Source organism: Ammospiza caudacuta, chromosome 10 (assembly GCF_027887145.1).
Source record: "Ammospiza caudacuta isolate bAmmCau1 chromosome 10, bAmmCau1.pri, whole genome shotgun sequence".
In the NCBI taxonomy this organism is placed as follows: domain Eukaryota; kingdom Metazoa; phylum Chordata; class Aves; order Passeriformes; family Passerellidae; genus Ammospiza; species Ammospiza caudacuta.
The window spans coordinates 19,812,708-19,835,483 of NC_080602.1; the positions used below are offsets into that span (position 1 = coordinate 19,812,708).

Here is a 22,776-nt window from a genome sequence, read left to right on the forward strand (position 1 = left end):
TATGTGACTTGTATCATACCAGTCTGAGTCCAACAGCTCAAAAGTTGCTCAAGAAAAATATTCAGCTTGGAAATGCATCTTCTTTGAAAGCACTAGACATTTGAAGTCATAAGACCATGATACATTCAGACTGTGAATAACATTTTTCTTGGCCTAATGCACATCTCCAACAATGATGGCCAAAGCTCTGTGGGGAGGCAGCTGCCAAAGGAAGTGTGCTGGTACCTGCCAGAAGAGGTTGCATCAGAGATAACGCTGAAGTGGTTCATTTCAGAGAACCAAGTGAACTCCCTGGTGCATCGGATGTTCCAAGTGCCCCCATGGTTTCTCAGAAAGGTCTTACTGTAAATGCAGCAAGACCTCTGTCGAGAGCAACAGCCAGTGTGCAAGCAAAGATAAAGTCACAGGCATGATTTACCAGCAGGCAGATCCTGCCTCTGAAAGACAGACTCACCTACTACAGACTTTTACACTGTAAAATAATGTTTGCTTTTGTAAATTACAGTAGCAAAATAATCCTCATCTATTCAGATAAGGGGCAGTTCATGTGCAATTTCCATGCTCTGCTTATCAGTGTGCCAAAACAAGGTTCTAGAAGGGAAAGACAACTTCACAGACTCAAGTGAAGATTTAATCTCACACTCTGGGTTTTAGTTTCATGCTCGTGCCGGTAATAGTCTGTGCTTCATCATAGTTATGCTTCTTAATTGGATTCTGTGTCCAGAGTCCAATACAACTATTGGACTACAAAATCCATTAATCAAAAGCAATTTGTTTTGCATTTGAGCTGGTTACCTACAAGAGGAAAATGCTGGGGCTCTACAAAGGCTCCCACTCCTCCTTCTCAGGCTGGCCCTGGCAGCACCCTGCACTCCATCTCCCCAGGGCAGAGGCTCAGGAAAACTCACTGCCTGCCAGAAATGTTTGGTTAACACATCACCTCTAAGCAACACTCTCTGGAGACACAGTGAACGGGAAACAGTAGCTTCAGCAGTACAAAACAGTGTTTCTAAAACGTAAGATTACAGTTCTTGTTAAATAGAATTTAGGAAAGCAGCCAGCTGGAAATTACTTCGTAGCCTTACAGTGTCTCACAGGCTGCTCCTGCCCTTGCTCCCTCTTCCCATCAGTTGTGCTCATCTGCTTTCTAGGAAGTGTCGTTTCAAATGCAGTTATTGCAAATCCCAAATTCATAACATGTATCTGTTCCTCTTAAGTGAATTCACCCACTCAATAGCACGCTTGGGGACAAAAATGGAGTCAGCTATGAAAAGAGAAGGCAGAAAGGAACCAAAATCAAATTAGGTCGTTATCAAGCATGAAAGTTATGTATCCCAAAAGCATCTAACAACCAGCCATCAAATCCAGGTGTCTTTCAACATTTTTCAGTTTTTCTTGGAGCTATCTCAGTGCAAATGACAGAATTTGTGAACTGCAACACCAGAGTGATAAGATGAAGCAGCTCACCTGCTACCTTGACCTGGGTGGGCTTGCAGGTTCTGCAGGGCAGCACCTGGAACTCCTCAGCCTGGTACATGGAGTAGTCAGTGCTGGCCACCACCAGCCTGTCCCCAGGGCTCCAGGAGCTCACATCATCCACCAGGTTCAGGATCGTGCTGTTCACGTTGGTGTCCACAGTCACCGTCAGCTTCGGTTTCACTGAAAACCCAAAATGCATGGTGGGCAATTCAGACAATCTCATCAGAAAAAGTTTGTTCTTTCCTTTCTTCTTCCCCCCACAAGCCCTCCTTGGAGCGCCACCAAAAATTATTATTTTCTCATGTTAAAAAGAAAAAAAAAAAGTTAACTCCTTCAAACATGTTTTTTACTGGCTTTGGCTTGACAAGCAAGAAAACAGGAAAGTACTTTTCTTCAGTTGCAGGCAGGTGGATTTTCCACTAACACCAGGATAAATTTAAATGTAGCTCTTAGTGGCTCATTCTCACCACACCTACTTAGCAGCAGCTCCTGTGGGCGTTGGGTGCTGTTGTTTTTCCAGCAGCCAAGTGGTCTCTAACCTAATGATGGTTTTTTCCAGCAAAACAACACGTTTGCCACCCTTCTTTTCCTGCCAGCACCAAATATCCTAGTGACCTGTCTAATGACCAGGGTAAGGACAGGAGTGTTGGAATGATTAACTACAAAATGACAGTTTCAAACCCTGTTGTCTTCACAGGTTCTGATTGACTAATCCTACGTCATCCCAAAATGTTTTTGAAAAAGACAAGGAATTTACAGGAAAGAACTTGTCAAACATTTCTCACAGACTTGCTGGGTATTTGAAAAACCACCCTGCTGCTTCTGTTAGTGCTCAGGAACTTTTCCTGAGATAAATCTTCAGCTATTCTATCTGAATTCGTGTCCATAGCCCAGCCCAAAGCTTTAGCTTGGAAAAATTACAGAAGTAGTTGTGACACCAAGAAGGAGCCAGCCGTGAGGGATTTCTGCTGTTCTCAGTTCTGTCTTTCAGTGATGGGGCACGTACCAGATTTGCCACACAGGAACCTGACTCTGTAGTTGTGGCAGCCCTCTCCTGTCTGGTCCTTGCCGTGGCACAGGAATTGGTAATCGTGGCCGCCCTTGTAGAAAACCTCCGTGGTTAAATCTGCTCCATCAAGAGTCATTGCCTGGAAAAGGGATGGAAATACAACTCAGGTGCTGCTGTGAGGTGAAGGGATTTGCCCAAAACATCTGAGCCATCAGAAGAGGCCTTTGCTTTGTTTTGGGTGGTGGCACAAGCACTGCCTAGCAAACCCCTGTGTCTGTGCCCTCCAGGCAGCACTTCCAGCTGCTGCTCACACACAGCTCCTGCTGCGGTGCACGCCTTTTCCTGTGTCTGTATGAGACCATGGGCTGTTTGGGAGGAGTTTGGGAGCTTCACAAACAGCTGCCTCGGTGCCCTGGATTTTCTCTTGCCACTGGTTTGAGGGCAGATGGAAACGTTGAACACGGATGTTTGCACCCAGATGAACCCATGGCTTCAAGCCTCTGCACTGCTCTCATTCCATTGCTTGTGGCTGGGCTCTGGATGAACCTTGCAGAGGAGAGGGGCTAGGGGTTTCATTTCTCCATTGCATGGATCAGTCTCCCAAAAAAATCCCAAGGGTGCTGCAACACTGCTGCCTGTTCCAAAAGAAACAAGGAGAAAGTGGCCTTTCCTCACAGGCAAGCACCAGCCTGTAGAGCTGCCTTGAGAAGTTGTTATCTTCTCAAAGCTGTATCATGCCAAGAAGCAGTGAGGTATGAAACCTCTCTGCTGTTCCTGCTGGGGCAACGTCTCAGGGTCATGTCAAATTTCACATTCTGTCTCCAGAGCTTGCATTTCTCTCGACCCTTTCACAAAAATGTGTTGCACTGCATGGGGCAATCCAAATACCACGTGCATTTTGGCAAGGCAGCAGGAGAAAAGCCATCTTTCCATGAAGGGGCTGATCCTGATTCTCTCACTCATGCAGGCTTTCCTTATTAATGAACCCACCCCTGCTGCCATGTGTGGAATTAGCACCGTCAGCTGGAGGAATGTGCCTCTGGCTGTGCTGTTCTGCTGTTATTATCATCATCATATCTTCAATTTTCTCCCATGTTCCAGAGCTGGGCCAGGCCAGCTGCTATAAATCAGTGCAGCTTTGTAAAAGCAATGAGCAGCACCAGATTACAGTACCTAAGGATTTGCCCTAAGATCTGCAGGATAAATTGAAAAAGGTCTCGCTTTTAATATACATGGAGGGAAAAAAAGAAAAAAATAACTTATTTCACAGAAGAGGGAAAAAAAAGGTTTGCTTCTAGAGCAGAAGAATATCTTCTTTCTGTTTTAACATGCATTCTAGAAGGGGATGTATCATAAAATCTGACCCCTGTTTTGAACTAAGTTGTCACTTCTAATACACGTATATGGAAGCAGAAATGAATGTGGATTTGGTAAGACCTGGCAGAAAATTATAGGGCAGGTTTTTCCTTTCTGTTCAAGAGAGATCCTTTATAACATCTAGCCCTGGAAACTTTCACTCATACAGTCAGCATTCCCATTTACTTCAATAGCCACATTCTTGTGAATAAGAACAACTCCACTGGCTCAGAGCACACAGGAACTTTGGGCTCAGCCTCACACAGATGTGAAGGATTTTATTGTCTTTTTCTGGGCAATGCTTCTGCTATAGTGTTTTTACCAGGTAGACATAAAAAGTATATGGTGAATACATACAAAAAAATACCCTCATTTCTTGCTAGGCTTTTTTGTCCTTAAAGAGGTTTTATGCAGTGTCACAAAAGATATCTCAGTGTTCCTCAGCGTGCTGGCCTGATGGCGTAATTATAATGCTTAGCTCCAAACAGAATTCAAATTTCTTTCCACAGAGATAAAACAATTGGTTTCAAGAAATGGCTGAAAGCTCACCAATAATTTTGACCACCTGCTACAGCTGGTAGATGCACTATCTTGTTGCATTTTGTGATTAATTTTTTAGGTCGGGTCCATTCCAGGACCATTTAAAACCTTTGAAATTTTCATGTGCTTTCTCCTTTTAATCATCCAGCAGGGAACCACATATTTCATTATAGCATCTGCGCTGTCCATGACCCATCTGTACACCTTTTCATGCCAGGAGCTGGAATTTACTGAAAGGAACTCAATTCCATCAAATTTGTCCCAGAACAACACGAGACTGTATACAAGATCTCATGGGTTATATATTAGAGTGGTAAAATAATTGGTGTATTTTATTTAGAAACAAAAATTACTGACAAGCACAATTATTTTGGGAGTTCAGTGCCAGTGCAAAGAAGACTTGCCCCTCTGAAGCAAGTGGTTAGCCTGCCTACCTGGATGTCAACGGGCTGCCTGCAGATTTTGTCAGGATGAGCAGCTTTGAAGTCAGACAGCTTCTCCATGTCCTTAGATCTCGCTTTGTCAGGCTTCTCAAACCACTCTGTCCATTCTACATCTGGAGACAAGTGCAAACAAGTATAGACATTTGAAAGCCAAGCTTAATGAGTGCAGCAAAAATGCACGAAGCATAAATGCGATCTCGGATATCGTTCACAAGTTTCTTCACTGATGATCTGATTCATGCCTCTTCCTGCCAGTCTGTCAGCCACTTTTAATGATGCTGTGAAGTGCAACCAGCCAGGGGAGAGCAGAGTTATTAAAAGCTTCATAATTGGCGTGTGCACTGTAAGCATTATTAATAGATACAGATTTTGGATCTGTGTCTGCCCTAGCTGCCTCCTCTGATCTTCAGATCAAGTTGCACCAGCTACTGTGTTTTATCTGAAACATGGACATGATGACTGTGCAGGGAAAAGAAGAGTTTGTGTGTCATCTCTGAGACCAAAGGAGATGGAATTTCATACCCAGTGCAGAAAAGGAAAAAGGATCCCAGTTATTCAGAGGGTCCTAGAGACAACTGGGGGAAGAATCTGTAAGTGTTCATTAATTGGTTTAGTGATGACATAAATAGCAGCTGGCAAGGCCGCTCTTCCCAAATGGAAAAGGATTGCAGGAAAAAGGATTATTCACCCTATTTGTCAGCTGCCTAGCACCAAGTGAAATAACCCACAGACCCCTCACCTTGAACCCACTCGCTCGTTGAAGAGACGTTGAAATGTTCTCCATTCTCAGCTTTGAATAGTTTGAATACTTTGGCCACAGCTGAACCTTTGTGACCTGTTAAAAAAACCAAAATATTTGGTAAAATCATTGAAATCAATTGGAAAAATCATTGAGTGCAATTGATAAGAGTAAGAACTGAAAATAACCGTCTCTGTGCTTATTTGCATGCTTTGACTACATTATTCAAAATTTACCCTGCACAACTTCCGGAAAAATGTACTAATCTTCAAGGAGGCTTCAGATATTTTTGTAACTGCATGGATAATGAGGAAGAAAAACTTTCAAAAATCAAGAGAGGATAAAGCCCACAATTATTTGTTATATATTACTATTACATTGTTATTTTTATTTAATGTTGTAGCAAGCTGTGTTTTTCATGTCATAAGAAGACAGAAGAGTCAACAGTGTTCACAGGAGGACTTGAGGCTGCTAATTCAGGATACACTGATTAAATTTTCAGCTGGTGTGAGTGAACTGGGTCTGTTCCACAGATTTGTGTCTTAAGAGAGGCAGTATCTGAGCTCAGTGAAGTTACATGGATTTGCACTGGTGCAGGATCTCACCTTTTATCTAGAGGTTTGGATAACCTAAGCTATCCCTCACTCAGCTGCTTCAGATGCATTAGTGGGAAGAAGCAATATATAAAGAGAGCATTCAATTAAATGTGTCAAAGCACCAATTGCTCATACCTTGATGTAATGCAGTGGGAAGTAAAAAACACCATTGACCAAATTAATCTCAGCTATAACTCCAGTAACTCCCAGACATCACGTCAAGACAGAATTTTGTGCATTAAATACCTTGATATTCAATGTGGTCTTCAACAGAAGAGGAGGGATTTCCTTTAATGGTAATAAAACTCCAGGGGTGCCTGGAAAATGAAAATGAGAAATGATCAAGTAATGTCAAGTATGAGATGGATATTTCTTATAGCCCAACAGTCCTAAATTTCTCAAAGGCACCACATCCAAAACAGTCTCATTAGTGTCACAGGCAGAATAGTTAAAATTAATATTATCTTAACACTCCATATTTCTTCAGTAAATATATCAGAAGAGAAGCAAATTTGAAGACAAATACCCACTTAAAACATGCCTGCAACAAGTGTGTTTGTTTTTTAAATGAATGTTTGAAGAAACTTGTGTATGACAGACCCAAGAGACACTGACAACTCCTTGGGGAGCCTGAAAATAAATCCTCTGTGTGTGTGTACGTGTGTATACACTGAAGAATATGAAAAGAAGCCACTTCTGCTTAAATAAATTTAGCTCATGCTGAAACCTTGTATATGACAATTGTCTTTGGAATGACCCATGAGAATTTCTAATAGACAGACTGGCTGGCAAAGGACAGTAAAAATTCTTAGATAGTCTCTGCATATCTGGTTTCCTTCTTTGAATATTGAACATTGAACAAGGATAAAGGTTTACAGCTCTGAATTGTCTATTCAAACCTGATCCCAAGCCAGAATTCAGTTCATTATCATCTGATGGTTTTTGATCAAGTGGGTTCAGTAGCTATAAGCCACCCTGGAGGATCAGAAAACAATGGAGACAGGGACTAAAGTGCCTCCCAGCCTTGGGGCTGAACCCAATTAGGAGGGGTCAGGGGCAATTTTTATCTTCAAAGTAGAGGTAGTTCAGGCATATCTGCTCTTAATGAGTAAGAGAATAAAAAATATGCTTTTAGGGTGGTAGGAAGACTGCCTTGAATTACCAAAAACTCCCATGGATTAGGTCATGTCTCTATAGTTATAAACATCTGGTCATTTCAATTGCATCAGGAGTCTTGCAGGTCACCTTACATTGGTGCAAGTGAAGTTCCAAACCAGAGAGTGGTTTGGAACTCTAGAATAAAACACATACAGACATTGACAGAGAGCCACTAAAACACACCCAAATCATGAGCTGGGATTTGCTGGGCTTTGCTGCTGTGGGGGCAGCAGGGGCAGGCTCGGGGTGAGCTCTGGTGCAGCCCAGGCTGTGCCATGGCCCTGGCGGACACGGCTGCTCAAGGGGACACTGTCCCAGCAGCATCCTCAGCCCCAGCCCTGGCCAGGCTGGGTGGGAGCTGCCAGCACCACTGCCTCAGGAGCTGCCAGCCGGCCAGATGCTCCTGCTGGAAAATCTGCCTTTGTGCCAATTGCTGAAGGCACTGACAGGCTGTGATCTCCATCCAGGGAGAGAGGGGGATGGGAGCAGGAAGGACACTTTATCACTCAGCACTCAGGATAGATGTTATTATTATTATTATTATTATTATTATTATTATTATTATTATTATTATTATTACTTTGGTAAACCAAATTTGAAACAAATGACAAAATATTATGATGCCTCAAAAATAATCTCAAAATTTTGAAGAATGAGGAGTTATTCACTTCTGCAGCTCAAGGTTTGGCCCCATTTCGTGTGTTAAAATACTTGTTTCTCCCTGTTATTTTGCCACTAAAAATTGTTTTAAAGTTGTTCAACCCTGACACATAAGGACACATGCAATCTGTTTGGGCTGTATGAAATGAAGCGACCAGGAAATCCAGAGCCAAGCAGGAGATATTTATGTGGAATTCCAAAGAGAATAACTATGTCATCAAGTGCAAAAAGGCTTTCTCTTCATTTATTAGTAAAAGGGGGGAAAATGGCTCACACTGAAAGAGTAAACACACTTTTCAGAAAGAAAACAATAGGAGAGGAATGCAAGATTTTCCTTTCATTCCTAATGAATGTTCTGGTCCCAGCAAATAGGGATTAAAAGAGATTCCAGGGGCATAGAAACATTTCTGAATAAATCAGCATTGTGCATCGGCTCTGCTACAGCAAGGGGGAGTTGCACAACTTTACAATCTGGTTGAGCACTGAGCAAGTGGAGACGGACAGGAATTTGCCCATTAACCCCCACCAACACCCCCTCCAGAAACCAACACAATCTACGACTGAATCGCAATGTTCTTCTCCCAGGGATGCCCATGGCCAGCCCCAGCCATCCTCAGGAGCTGGGAAGATTTGACAGCCAGGATTGAGCAGGAGCAGCCAGCAAACCCCAGTGCTGGGCAGGGAGTGCTGACAGGAGTGTTAGAAATAAAAATCCATCTGCTCTGCTCAGTCAGAGCCTGCCATGGCCACAGAGGGTGAAATGTGTACACACGTGTGTAATTTTCTCATTCCGAACAATTTTTTTCTAAGGTACTGAAAAAAAATTTCCAAAAGTACCTGTCAAGTGCATACATCCTAATTCATAGTCATAGATGTACCTGAAATGTAAACCACTATAATCTGAATCTTGTTACACTGAAGGGAAAGTTCAATTTTCTTTAGAGGAAAAGCCTGGACACACCTAAAGCTGCCTGTGTTCCACTGTGCCATCAAACTCCTTTCTAAGTCAGGCCCCAGCTGCCATCCAGACAATGTGGTTTTTGAGAATTGATGAACTTAAACTCTGAGAACACTCCTAAAAATATGCTCTTTTAAATAAAGCACCAGATATTTTTCCACACGCCAGTGTGCTGGTGGAAGACAGTGTTGGCCAATTACTACCTCATTATTTATCCACATGTCTCTATAATTCATGGAATGCAATTTTGTGGTATTTCAGATAACAGCATGGCAAGGATTAGCTTTTTGACTGTAAGCAATAGTAACACTGAAAGTCACACTTCCATGGATGAATTTCTGCAGTATTTCCATTAAAAACATTGATGGCAAAATGATGAGAAACTTGCATTAAAACACCACAGCGGCCTAAAAAATATCAAGTGCAATTTACTTTTATAAACATATGCAAAAACCATCAATTCCTTCCTGTAGCATCATTGGGGGAAAAAAGAGTATAATGTTCAAAATTCATATTCTGTTTCTTTAATTCCAGCATTTGAAAAAACACCCAGCAGGCTACTGGGCTCTAATATGGGGTCTAGATTTGAGACTAAGAATTGCACTGATGGAGAGAGCCTGGTTTTGGAGACCATTTCTGCCCTCCTTGTTTGATTCTTTGAAATGTGTTGTCTGGTGCCCAGGAGCCCCTGTAACTTTTGACACAACCTCTCCATCACCCACCCCAGATCTTGCTCCATCTGTGTGTGCCCAGCTGACAGATGTCTCTTTCCATAAACTCCTGTATTGAAACACTTCTCCCTACAAGGCAGATTCTGTGTGTGTGTGTGTTCTGCAGACACTCTCTTAGTGCCTCATAAAAAAAAGCCTACATAAATTCAGATAAACACAGAAAATATAATGGCTACAGTTGGGTAAATAGCAAATATTCTCAACAGTCTGTGTGCCAACACAGACACTGTTTTGGCCACAGAAGTATTTACAGTCCACACCATAAATCCATGTTTGCTGAATTTCTGTGCTGCACAAGTTCCCAGACCTGTACTGGACAAGCAGAGAAATGTGCTGTATGTGTGTTTGTATGTAGCCAGGGCTACACAGCAATTATTGTACCCTCCTTAATGCTCAGCACATCTAATCCTCCCTGTGTGTATGAATATGCCTCTTAAATCTTTGGGGGATGGCTTGAAAATAAATTGGATAAGCAACCTGTGGGAACAATGTCTTGGAAAACCATCTTTTTTAATGTGAATCATATGCTATTCCTCAATCTGCTAATAAAAATACCCAATATAGACTCTGAGTGCATCTGAAACTATCCAATTAACTGCTAAAAATGCACATTGAGATGTTTCCCTCTTTTTTTTTTTTTTTTTTCCCATGTGAAAGAACTTTGTGACTTTGAAAGAGTGGAACTATTTGGACATCTCAGGAACATAATAAAGCCTCTGTGCTGGGAGAACTGGCAGGACTGGCACATACCTAAACCCAAGGTGGAGGAAATGCTTGCTGCCCAGTTTGGTCATTGCTTTCCTGGCCAAGTCATCCAAGTTTCTGGATCCTTCATCATTCACTGCGACCGACAGGATCATGCCATTTGCAACTCTCCCCAGATACTGAGCCAGGCGGACACTTTCCTCTTTTGCTCTGTAGGTATCAAACCTGAAACGATCAAAAACACCCATAAACATTTACTGCAGCAATCACCACACCTTTATGTACTGAAAAGCAAGTGCTGTAAAGAAAGTACTCTTTTGTATTGCTGCTCACTGTAATGTTACCCTGCTGCAAAAGCACTTGTCTACCAGGGTGTCTGTGAAACCAAATTGATTAAACCCTAATTGACAAACTGCAAGGTATAACACTGCTCACTCTGTGGTCTAGGAGGAATTGTACAGACATGCAATTGCACCCATTTGAACAAGATGCTGAAATGTGTGTGCTTGGGCTTGCTGAGATGCTGTCCCCAGCCTGCTCCCCCAGATCCTCTCACCCAGGCAGCCAGAGGGTCACTCACCGATCTGAATGGACAACTGTCCCTGTCCTTGGGTCAATGACGTGGACAATGACACCCCGGTGGCCCCAGCTCCTCTCGAAGTAATAGCCACCTTCTTCCATGCCACCAGGATGGAGAGTCTTGTTGAGGAAAGTCCAGGAGAGCTTTTTCTTTCCGTGGATCTCAAGGGTGCCGCCTTTGCTGACTCCAAGGTACTTCTGCCCAAAGTAAGGATCTGGCTGGCTGCCGTCATCCGCTCTAGGGCAGGAAGGGAGGAAAGGGAGCAGGTTTGGGTTTGTTCTGAGTCAAGGAACCCTCTCCTTGTGCTGCCATGACCCAAGGAGAGAAGGCTCAAAGTTTGCTGTGCATTTCTTTCAGGTATTCCAAGAATCAGGAGCTGCCCAAGTTCTACAGAAAATAATTTTTCTAAAAAATAGTAGCAGCTATCAAGGGCTAAAAGCAATCTGAAACATGGCTTATACATGCTATATTCATTATATCCAGGCCAGAGGAGGCCTGGAGCCCAGACTGAATGGCACTTCTGTGTTTTTTTAATTCTGGAGGTAGGCAAGACCCTAGCCAGGAGCTAAGAGGTCCAGCGGTTGTTAAATATTAATTTAGCATCCTTGAAATTTTAAGAGATCCTGTACCAATCTGCAAGACAAATGTATTATCCTTCAGCTCACAATTCCCATACAGAAAGAAAGGAGGTTTAGAGAGGAGAACTTTCAGACAAAAACAAGCCTACTCTGGAAAATCAGTTTGAGTTGTGGGAAGGTGCTTGCTGATTCTCTAGCATGCCCAAACACCCCAGTGTTCATATCCCAGTAGAACAGAAAAAATCCCAAACCTGCATCAATTTTGTGGGCCATTTAAATTGTTTAAAAAGCTACTGAACGTTCCACAGAGCACTGATGATAAGTATACATGAGAACATGCAATTTTAAGGAACATTTTCATTCCCTGACATGGAAGAGAGATGCCAGAAGGTTCTAAGGTAGTATTTTACCATGCATACATACCGCCCATATAAGATGATAGCCACATTGCCTTGGTAAGGGCACAGCTCACTGCCAATGTGCAGCTCTCCATCATTCTCAATGAGGATGTGTCTTGTACGCAGAATGATGGGCTGCACATCATCTTTGATCACCAGTTTTCCTAAATAGAGAAGGTTATGACATTTGCTTTATCACCCAGCAGCTCATGTGAGGTTGTGGTATCATTGTGCTAAACTGACATCTCAGTTTTTGAAATTTTTCTCTTCATACACCCCAAAACAGGTCTCAATACAATTCTTGAAAACATTGGTTTTTATTCAGTCGAGGTCTTGAAGAGTGCAAATAAAATTTACATGGAAGAGGACCAATTCAAAACTAAGAAATCTAGAGTTAAGATGAATGAAAGCTATTCATGCCAGCAGCACAATGGCTCTGTCCTTGGAGACAAAGAGGGACATAAGCATCTGCCCTGTCCTGAGGCTCTGATAACACAACTACCGCAGTATGATGCTATCAGGCCAATGCTTTGGTAAAAAAATTGTTTTTGAAGGAAGTTGCAGAAGTAGAAGTGATCATTACACTGAGCTACTTGTGTAAATTCTCCAGACAGGACAGAAATTAGGCTGGTTACCATGGCTAAAGAATCTCAGCACCTCAGCTACCACCCAGCCCTGTACTGAGGTGTGTTTTCCCAGTCACCACCCCCTTCTCTCTCCCAGCATGATTCCCAGTGATTTAAGCAGTCCCAGTGGAGAGCAGAGTGCAGGCAGCCTTGGAGCAGCAGGTTTTACCTCCATCAGTGATGTGGATGGAGTGCACAGTCGCAGAAGAAGAGAGCAGCACCTTCCTGCCATTGCGGATTTCTACGCGGTTTTCTTCGTTGTGCCCTGGGTTCCACACTTCCAGCTCAGGCTCTCTGTCAGGACATGTGACAGCAGCTTCTGCTGGGCAAAGATGGAGAGAGAGGACAGTCAGTGTTTGTTTGGAGGGGGACAGGAAGCTCTGAACCTGGGCATCTTTACAATATCATTCAGCATCAGCCTCTGGCTGACTCCCTGGAGCACAGCAGTGCCTCAGTGCACCAGGGCACATGTGGGTCACCACCAAAAGAAAACAAACAGCAGCTTAAACTGATGGCTTTCTGTTTTCTGGAAGAATGGAAAAACCCAATGCAAAGGAGCCTTGCAGGGAATGCAGTTTCTAGAAAAGTACTGAAAAGACACTTTCACTGAGCCCTTCCTGCAGTGAGATGTAGCTCTGTTCATATCATCTCTACATAAAGCTCAGGGAAGGTGTTTATAAAAGGACAGAACTACTACCTTTAAAAATCCCCCCCCAAATATTTTATTTAATATAAAAATGCTAAAATATGTTTGCATTATATATTTTCACTGGAGATAGAAAGAAAAGGAGATCAAACCAACATGGAAGCACCAAGCACCAATTACTAGTACATCCAGTAAAAGAGAGCAGCAGGAACCTCACAAGTGTGTGTCTGGGTTTGTGAGCTTTTCCAGGCAGAAGCAATAAGGATCCATTCACTTTGGGATCACACATCTGCAGTCTCCACACACCAATTTGATGATGGGCTGCCATGACGTGCTAGTCTGAACAGCTCTCATACCACATGCAAGAGTCTCATGTTGCAACTATTTATTTCAGATAAAATATTTCCCTGGTACAACCTCAGTTGATATGTGAGCCTCTAATCAACAAATATGGTATGTAATCAACAAAGCTGTGAGCGAGAGTCTCAAGTGTGATGCATATTTTCTGAGGGTAGAACCCTTTCTAATCCCTGGAAGCTGAGGTCAGTGGAAGTTTGAACAATGAACCCTTTGCCTTCAGAAAGGGCTGGGAGTTCTCACCAGCTCTACAGTTTTTATCCCTTAAAATGAAAACACCATGGAGAAAAGTACAGGACCAACAAATCAATGATGATGGGCATGGGATTAACACCTTGGCCTCAGCAGGGTTATGTCTCTGGAACTTGGTATGGTAAATTGGGTGGGTTTTGACCCACAGGGACTAAAGCCAACAGGTAATGGAAAGGACAGTGATGTGAATCCAAGCTATGAAACATTTCCTGCAACTGGTGCAGTCAACAGGCAGCTGTTCTGTGCTGCCACTGTGGAAATTGAAGGACATCTGTAATTCCACTGCAACAAAATCAAAATCTGTCCATCTGCATTCAGCTTCCCCTCACATTCCTCCACCAGCTTCATATCTTAAGATAACAATAGGATTGGACCAGTCATGGCTTTAAAGTCTCCAGAGCCCAAATAAATATCAATTTTCAAGGTGAGTGAGGGATGTTTCCTGTGGGCTGCGTAGACTTGTCTCTCTGCAAACTTTTCCCATATACATGAAGAAAATCAGAGAGGGACAATAATCTACCAGGCAGCAAGTCAGATAAACATTCAGGAGCTGATTCTGATACCACTGTGCCAGCTGGAAGCTGGAATTGCATTAATAATGTCAGAGGCACTCCCTCTGATTTACAGTAATTGAGAAAAATGAGGAGGTGTTTCTGGGTTCCTACCAGAAGCCACACAGAATTAATAAAAGTTAGAAAAGATAAATATTTCAGACAGGGAATGGGGCTTGCATTGTAAATAGATGTTCAAATATAACTGCAATACACACTGACAACAATTAAAAACAAAAAAAAGGTCTGTAATTTCCCTGAGAATAAGGATAATAGAAAAAATTTGCTCTTGATGAGAAGTGATATAAACCAAGAGAATCAATTCAAATGTAAAGGTATAATTTATCAATTATACCTTAATTAACCAATTCAAATGTAAAGGATAAAAATCTTGTTCATTTTTCCATTTGCTTGAATATGCTGCTATGCAAGGAGCTTCCTGCAGTCTCAAAAGATGACTTGTGCCCCCAAACTCATTATTTTGAAACAGAGAGGCACACAGGGAAGCCAAAGGGGAAATCAAGAGGAATTCAGGCTGGTGTTTGGGATGACAAACAGCAAAAGCCAACAAACCAGAAGCAGAGGACCCAAATTCCCAATTTCATTAACCAATTTGTAGCAGGAACTTTGCACATCACCAGCATCTGCTGTGCCAATGGCACCATCAGGCTGAGCATCTTCTGCCAGCTGGTCCAGTTACCTTGACAGCTTGATTACTGCCTTCATTGTCATTTTTTTAAATAAAAGTGCAAATTCTGCCCAGCACAAGGAATTAGCTGAATGTTTGCTTCTTGACCAAAAGGGCCTGAGCATGACAATGAGAGGTTGCTCCATGCAGCTGCAGTGTTTGTGGCAGGACATATGGGCTCTTTGTTCCAAACAAATACAAACCTCCAAACTAGCTGCATATAGAATATGTAAATCAAGCTCCCCTTTCCCCCTTCCCTAAAATGCTTAGTGACAAAACAGCTTGGAAGAGACAAAACCCAAGGGACAGGGATGTCCCAGGTCAGAGATTTTTGTGCTCCACATCTGGGCTTGGGGAATGCAGGAGAATGCTTGCCTTCACTTCCCTCAGCCACAGCTATTAGACCTGAGGTTTCTCTTGCTATTTCTTTGTGGCAGTTTGTTGGGTTTGTGTTTGGTTTAAGGATGTGTGGCAGAGTCTGAGGCATTGCTGAGGGTACTTTCACCTGCCCAGAAATTTCAGTCTTTGCCACTCCAGCTGCCCTTGACTGAGTAAATTGGCACACCAGGAAACTGCTTTTCTCCTGAGTTTTTTCACTCTTTCCTTGACTGATTTTATACAAAGAGTGAAAAGCTGATCAATTTAAACTTATTAAAAATAGGATTACAAACTGTAGCTTTTTCCCCATGGCAAGAAAACTTACCTGTGCTTACTGAAGAGACTACGAACAGGAAAAACCCCAAACTTCCAGCCAGACACTTGGAGGTAGGTAGAGCCATTCTTCAGGACTTTCAATTCTTTGTATGGATAACTGTGAAAAAAGAAAATCAAGAAAATGTCACTTTTTTTTTCCTCAGCTTATTCACTGCACAAAAAATTAAAAAAAGAAAGAAGAGGTTAAATCCAGTTTTATGCCAGACCACATCCACTCCTGTTCAGCTCAATGGCTGAAAACACCATTGCACTGATTTAGGACCAGCCTGAGCAGAGCAAGGAGCCATGGGCAGCTCCTCACCCTTTGTTTGGTTTAGGATCAACCCACTCGGGAATCCAAATAGACACTGAGAGAGCAGCCACCAGCTGTAACCAAAAACGCCTCAGGAATGTGGCATAAACACATCCAGTGTCAGGGCTCTCTGGGGCTGCATATTCACATGTGCTAGAAAGTAATGAAACACAACAGAGAAGGTGTTTGTAGAGTGACAAATTTTCCTGGAGTAACCTTTCAGTGGCACCTCTCTCCCCCCTGAAATACCCACACATTTTTAGCAGTGGTGCTCTGTGTAACCCCCAGATAAACTGTACTCACACTTCCAACCTGAAGCATGCAGTTTCTTAGATTTCAGATCTAAGAAAATATTGTCTGTTTAGTGTGCCAGCTCAGAATTTTCTTGCAAAAACCAAAAGCTGCTTTTGAAACCAGTCTACCTAATGTTGTTTTTGTTTCTTCCGTAGCCAACCCCCAGCAAAAACAAACAAGCAGTGTCATGAAAGTCAAAGTTAGAATTAATGTGATTCTCTCTGGTCTCCAGTGATTGATTCTGCATCTCTGTCCCGGGCTCATGACAATTTATTGACATGTGTATTCACAGGGAGGCAAGGACACCCACTTCTGTATTCATAAGGCACTGTTTAAAATTCACATGTAGTCCTTGGAGTCTTTAGGTTTTATCATATAAGCCAGTGTATGAGGAATATCAAAGACATTTATTTGTAGCTGTCATGTCACATCCCACTGCTGAAACTGGATAAATGTATGCATCACACAGTTTAGTTCAACACAAAAAAAGAACACTGAAAAACAATTCCAGGGTACTCCAATCCCTTTAGGGCAAAAACAAATGTTGTTTTCCATGTCACTTGTTAATATAAGCTAAACAACAACAAAAACACAAGAAAAAGAATGAAAGAAGCCAGGATTTATTCTGGAGCAAATTTTGTGGTGTATATGTAAAATACATCTGTACTGTTCATAAAGGTGCCACAGCTCAAAGTACAATGACAGGTTCAAAACATGTAATCCAATGATTGCAGTACAAACAGCTCTAGGACCAGATTTTACAGGAAATATTTTGCCAGGGAAATGTTTGTTTGCTTTGGTATAGTGTATTTGACAGCCCTGAGCTCTGGAAGCAGCATAGACCCAGGGCTTGGTGGAGTCTATCAGGTGCTGAAATGCTGTTAGAGAGCAGTGGAAGAGACGAATGCACTTAGCAGTGCTATAACTTTGAATAATGCACATTATCAGAGAGCAGCGCCGTCGCCATGGAATTCGTGCCAGAGCCAGGCTGCACGTGTCTGACATTTTAACAGCATCAACCATCAGCTTTGGATAAGCCAGAGCTCTTTCAAAGAAACATTATTAGAGGTACACCCAAAGTACAGCAGTCACCATTAAAATGCCAGGATTTATTAGTGATTATTGCACAGCCTGATCTGCAGACCCAGTCATTAGGCTCTGCTCGAATGATTGAGGAAGAACTAAACAAGAGGTAATACCACAGGATGGTCATTGCAGATAAACAGCATTTCTCACAGTGTGGACAAAACTGTGTGTTAGTGCTCCATAAAGTCAGATTCCAATCAGTGAGGTTTTGCCCATAAAATATTCTCAGATGATATAAGGTTTCACAGGAATAAAAAGAAGGGACTGCTTTTTTGACAGTGGCATGCATTTGCTCTCCTATTGCTGTGTAGGTAGCAAAGAAATGTTTTTGTTCTGGCTCATTAAAAGCTCAAAGTAGTTTTTTTGAAACCTTACCTCTGACACAGACCTGTAGCAAACTAGTAGGAAACTACATCAAGAAATTTCTCAGGCTTTGCTTTCTTTAGAGCCAGGAACTGCACAGCACTCACCATCAGGTTGTGGAAAATGGCTTCTGATTTTATATCCCTTGTTGCTCACCAGGGACTCCTTCCCTGATTGCATCCATCTTCATCAGCAGAGCTCAAAACAAGTAATCAGACACTGGGAAGACATGTCATTTTCAGAGGCATCAGCTGTGCGCCAGGGCTCTGATGTTTTCACAGTGTCTGATCTGCCCCAGTCCACAGAATATCCTGCTTATTCTGTGACTGAGGCAGGGTGTTTGATTCTGAGTTCATTGCAGTGTTAGTATGAACTGGCACTTGCCTTGGAAAGGCTGGGAGCCAAGAGGGCCAAGAGGATCTGACTCCTCTGATTCAGCTCTGACTAACAGTGGGCTGGAAAAATGCTGCTCGGAGGATAATCTCAGGAATTTTCTTTCCAAACCTCTCCATTCAGCATCTTTCCCAAATACTGGGTCCAGGCATGTCTGGTTTGATTGTTCAGTATGAGAGAAGGAAGAGATAGTGACTGCCTGGTCCCTGAGGAGCAGGAGCAGGCTCAGGAGCAGATATCTCCTGCCAGGCAGCTCTTCCCTGGCTCAGCACTGGGAGCCCAGGGGACACAACCACACATCCTTGAGCAGGCTCCAGCTCTGATGTAACCACCAGTGTCAACCAATCTCCCTGCAGGCTCTCAGGGCCATGCAAGTGGCTGCCTGAGCCTCACATCTCCAGCCTTCCTCAAATACCATCTGGGACTTCTCTCTTGGGTGAGAAAAGCTTTTCTATCCAGCCATTAAAAGCTGCCTGGCAATGGCAAGTGGGACTCATATCTTTGGATCTGGCAAGGCAGACTCTCTCAAATGATTCCCAGCTGCTGAACCTTTCCAAAAAAGTGAACAATAGCAGCAGACAATGCTAAAAGTAGATGCAGGAAACCATCAGTCCTCAGCTGGCTGCTACCAGGTGTCAGCAGCGATGTTGCACTGGAAAGCACGCTGCAGAGAGGAATCCCTTCCACCACCCTGCCCATGGAGGAAACACACTGAGGACAATTCTGAGAACAAAACAGTGAAGAAAAGCTCTGAGGAAGCTGGATCCTCACATGGTGGGGTCACACAGACACCCTGAATATGAAGGGTCAGATCAGAGCTTTCCAGGGTCATTCAGAAACAAACACCGTGACTCGCCCCCTTGCACAGCTCTGGACCAACCACCCAAACCTGGAAACAAAACTTTTTAAGGTTTCTCCCAATACTGGGAGAAGTACTGGTTTCTCCCAATACTGGTTTAGAAGTGCTTTTTAAGACTGACCTGACTCTCTTTGGAGGATGCACCTTCAGCATCTGCTGGAGGCTGCTCCTTTCAGTTTGTCAAGCAGGACATAAAGGGATCATTCACAAACCATTAAAAAATGAGGCAAGGACTGGAAAAAAGCAGCAGTTACCTGATCTCTCCTGAAAAAGATGTCAAACAGGGGCAGCAAACCATGTGGCTCCTGTTGCTGCTACTGCCCAGAGAAAGAGACCACCAAGCTGCATGGGGGCAAAGTGGGGATCCAGCACCATTCCCAGAGAACAGGAAAAGCTCACAGGGAAAAGGAACCTTTTACCTGATGGGGAGTGAACTCCTAGCAGACACTAAAGTGCCCCAAGGGCCCCTCTGCAAGGAAGATGCTCCCAGAGACCCTGAGGGGTCCGTGCCAGGGCCACAGTGCACCAAGCCCAGAGCACTGATGCTGAGGCTGCAGCAGTTTCTGGTCTGAAGCCTTGCTGCATCTTTCCTCATGCATATGCAGGGAGGCCAACATAGATTTGGAAGCTGCTCCCGAGAGAGGGAGGAGCTGTTGAATTAACGCCTCTGCTCCCTCCTTGCTGACATTGCATGGCAGCAGGTCCCCTCGCCCCGCTCGTGGAATTTTGCATTTTAGCCCCAGCTGGGAAGATGGATTTGAGGTGCACGTTTGCTTTTCTGACTTGAGAACATGCCAGCCCTTGCTACAGTGACATACAGAGGGGATTTTCACACACCCAGCCACAGGCACAGCTAAAGCCTTCAGAAAATAAACACAGGAATTTCTGGGGATTGCTAATGGAAATGCTGTTCAGTCCCAGAGCATGGCAGAGCAAAGCTGCCTCTGCTCCACATCTTTTTCTTCTGCCTGCCACCCACACATCAGCTGCTCGTTTTTACTAGCAAGAGGAGGAGGATTAAACTCAGGAACAGACTTTAATTCTCAATGAATCAATACTGGAGTCAAAAGCAACATTCTGACTGTTTTCCCAGTGAACCTTGGTTTCTTATAAATTTATCTAATAACTTTCCCAACAAGAAGGTTCTGCTCACATATTCTGTATAAACATTGCTGCAAATTCCTTGGTTCCTAATGTCCATAAAAATAGATTCTGAATGCGGAGCAGGAGTTAGAGGAAATTTTTATGATGAATAAATTAAAGAAAAAGAAGGTGTTGGCTAATTTGTTGTAATATTTGCAAGCTATTTTGAGACAGAAATAAAAGGGGGAAAATAAAACTATACTTTTTTTTTGAAGAATTTACTTTTTTTAAAGCTATACTTTTCTGAAGAATTTACTTTTTTTTTTTTTTTTCTCAGAGGCTTACAGACTTTGAAGAGGAAAGGAAGCAATTTTTGGCTTTGTTTAAACAAAAATCATTTGCAATTCCCATCACTCCACCCATCCGAGGCTGACTGAGTCCCAGTTTCACATGCTTTCGAAGCGCTCAGCATTTCACTGAATTAAACCCTCCTCCAGCACATGAAGTTTGGAGGAGTGGGAAGCTGAGCCCCTTTTGCTGAGGCTCAGGGTGCACTGGCTCTGCTGTGCCTGCTGCCAGCCAAGCTTGTGCTGCCAGGGGATGCCAGAAATGCAGAAATGCCCTGGGGATGACCAGCATGGCCACACGCCCTGAATGCACACCTGGATTAGCGGTGAGTCCACAAGGACACACACACAGTCCCTGTGGACTCCAGCACAGTGTTTGGATATCCTCAGGAAACCCCAGGAGGAACAGGGCAGCTTCCTTCCAACACAACAGCCATGCAGCACTTACCCCACAGCTTCATTCGCACGGGCTCCTGGTGCGTGCCAAGTTAGCAGCAGCCTCTGAACACATCCCCTTGGATGTCCCTGCAGTCACTGGAGGAACAGTACCCTCTGCAGAGCGTCCCTGGTCGCAGGGCTGCGTCCCTCCCAAGGTAAGGAAAGCGAGTGCTGTGGCTGGAGAGGATCACAGCATCCTGAATCCTCTTCAAACTGCTGCTTTTAACTACCCAAATAACTGCATCAGGATGTAAATATTTTTCTTTTTGCTTTTGTGGTACTTCAGTGTTTGCATCTGGCTCGCCACGACTCCACGCCTTCCTCTCCAGGACATTTGCCATTTGCTCTCCTTCTGGGGCGGGAGGAGGAATAGAGATTTTTCAGAGGTTTAGGCACATTCCTCTCCTTCCTTCACCAGGCTCTTCCTTTGCCAATTGTTTAGTCTCAGCCTGGGGTTAGAGCTCTGCAAAGTTTTATTGGGATCCAGGGTCTGGACATGTCACAGATTATCAAATAAATCTCCCAGAAGCTAAAAGCTTGCTCTGTGAGTACTTGTTCCAGTACTGGGCTTATGCTTATGAGCCAAAAACATCTTGCTTTTTCCCCCTGTGCAGCATCAGAAATCACAACAATTAGCTATTAATAGGAGTTCCAAAGGACTTCAGGGATCTCTCTAGAGGGTCAGTTCCAGCTGCTCAGGCTATTGTACCATTCTCAGCCCCATGATGTCCCATGCATCATGATTTATCTTACCTTTACCGAGCAGCATCACTGATTTCTTCACACTCTCTGGCAAGCCAGGCAAACCCAACTCTCACCTCTCCCACCTGGTGTGGGGATGGAGCCAGAATTTCCTTTTCTGCCTGTAAACCTTCTGGCTGTCCTCTCAGAACACATCCCAGGACCATGGCAGAATGGGTGTGATGGAGGCAAGTGTCCCATCCCCACTCAGAGGCACAAGTCAGCTGGCCAGCACATGGATGCCAGAGCAATCACTCACCAGGGAGCAGAAGTCTGGCCAACAAAACTCTAACCTTTCCCTGCAGCAACTTGTTTGGCCATTTCTGAGAATGCCAGAGAAACAACAGGACATCAGTTACACAACCTTCACCCACCTGCTTGAGCAGCCCTTGTTATTCAATGATGATCTGAAATCACCTGTCCCTTCACTATTGTCTCCAAGCATCATGTTCAAACCCAAGTGACTCTTTCATCATTTCAGGGTCACCTTGTGCCTAGCTGCAGTCAGTGAGGCCACCAGTTTTTTCTCACTTTGCATATAAATCTCTTATTTTTGTTTTTACTTCAAACATCTGCAGCATAAACATAAAGCAAAGAGAATTAACCAATAATACTGACAATATTTCAGTCCTCAATGGGAGCCAAAAGTCAACACAAGCATTGCCTGAAAGGAACACAAAACTTTAAGCAGCACATACTTTATCCTGGGTTTTATTCCTGTAGGCCCTTAATTAAGTGCTCACATCAGTTAGACAAACATCATTTGAGTAGTCATTAGTTTCAGACAGAAACACATTTGTAACTCCTTGTTGTGCTCTGTGCTCAGTTTGATTAGAAGACATTGCCATGAGATCACTGCACACTGACCAAGCAGAGGTTGCTGAGTTCACCTAAGATGCCACAGCAGATGGACACCTTTTTCAAAAAGCAGACATTAATGGGTAAAAGCAGGAATGAAGGGAAAATTCCTTACCTTTGCTTATATTTCCCTGGAACTGCTAAATTTCCACGCCAAATTTCATTTGTAGTCCCACAGTTACCACAGAGCAACTCTTGCCTTTAAAACTTACCTTTTGATCCCAAATCACAGATATGTTTAAACACTTCCCCCAGGGA

The 22,776-nt window shown here is 43.5% G+C and overlaps 1 protein-coding gene across 1 annotated transcript in view; it reads right to left on the minus strand.

The window, feature by feature from the left end:
• The window catches only part of CEMIP (cell migration inducing hyaluronidase 1), a 76,912-nt gene that overhangs the window by 34,832 nt on the left and 19,304 nt on the right, over window positions 1–22,776 (minus strand). Inside the window, exons 3-12 of the mRNA XM_058811175.1 lie at window positions 15,754–15,861; window positions 12,726–12,878; window positions 11,956–12,094; window positions 10,955–11,191; window positions 10,420–10,599; window positions 6,409–6,479; window positions 5,567–5,662; window positions 4,819–4,940; window positions 2,486–2,627; window positions 1,468–1,659 (exon numbers count right to left, since the gene is read on the minus strand). Coding sequence (XP_058667158.1) covers window positions 1,468–1,659; window positions 2,486–2,627; window positions 4,819–4,940; window positions 5,567–5,662; window positions 6,409–6,479; window positions 10,420–10,599; window positions 10,955–11,191; window positions 11,956–12,094; window positions 12,726–12,878; window positions 15,754–15,829 — 1,408 coding nt within the window. The 5' untranslated portion in view covers window positions 15,830–15,861. The remainder of the gene's footprint in view (window positions 1–1,467; window positions 1,660–2,485; window positions 2,628–4,818; window positions 4,941–5,566; window positions 5,663–6,408; window positions 6,480–10,419; window positions 10,600–10,954; window positions 11,192–11,955; window positions 12,095–12,725; window positions 12,879–15,753; window positions 15,862–22,776) is intronic.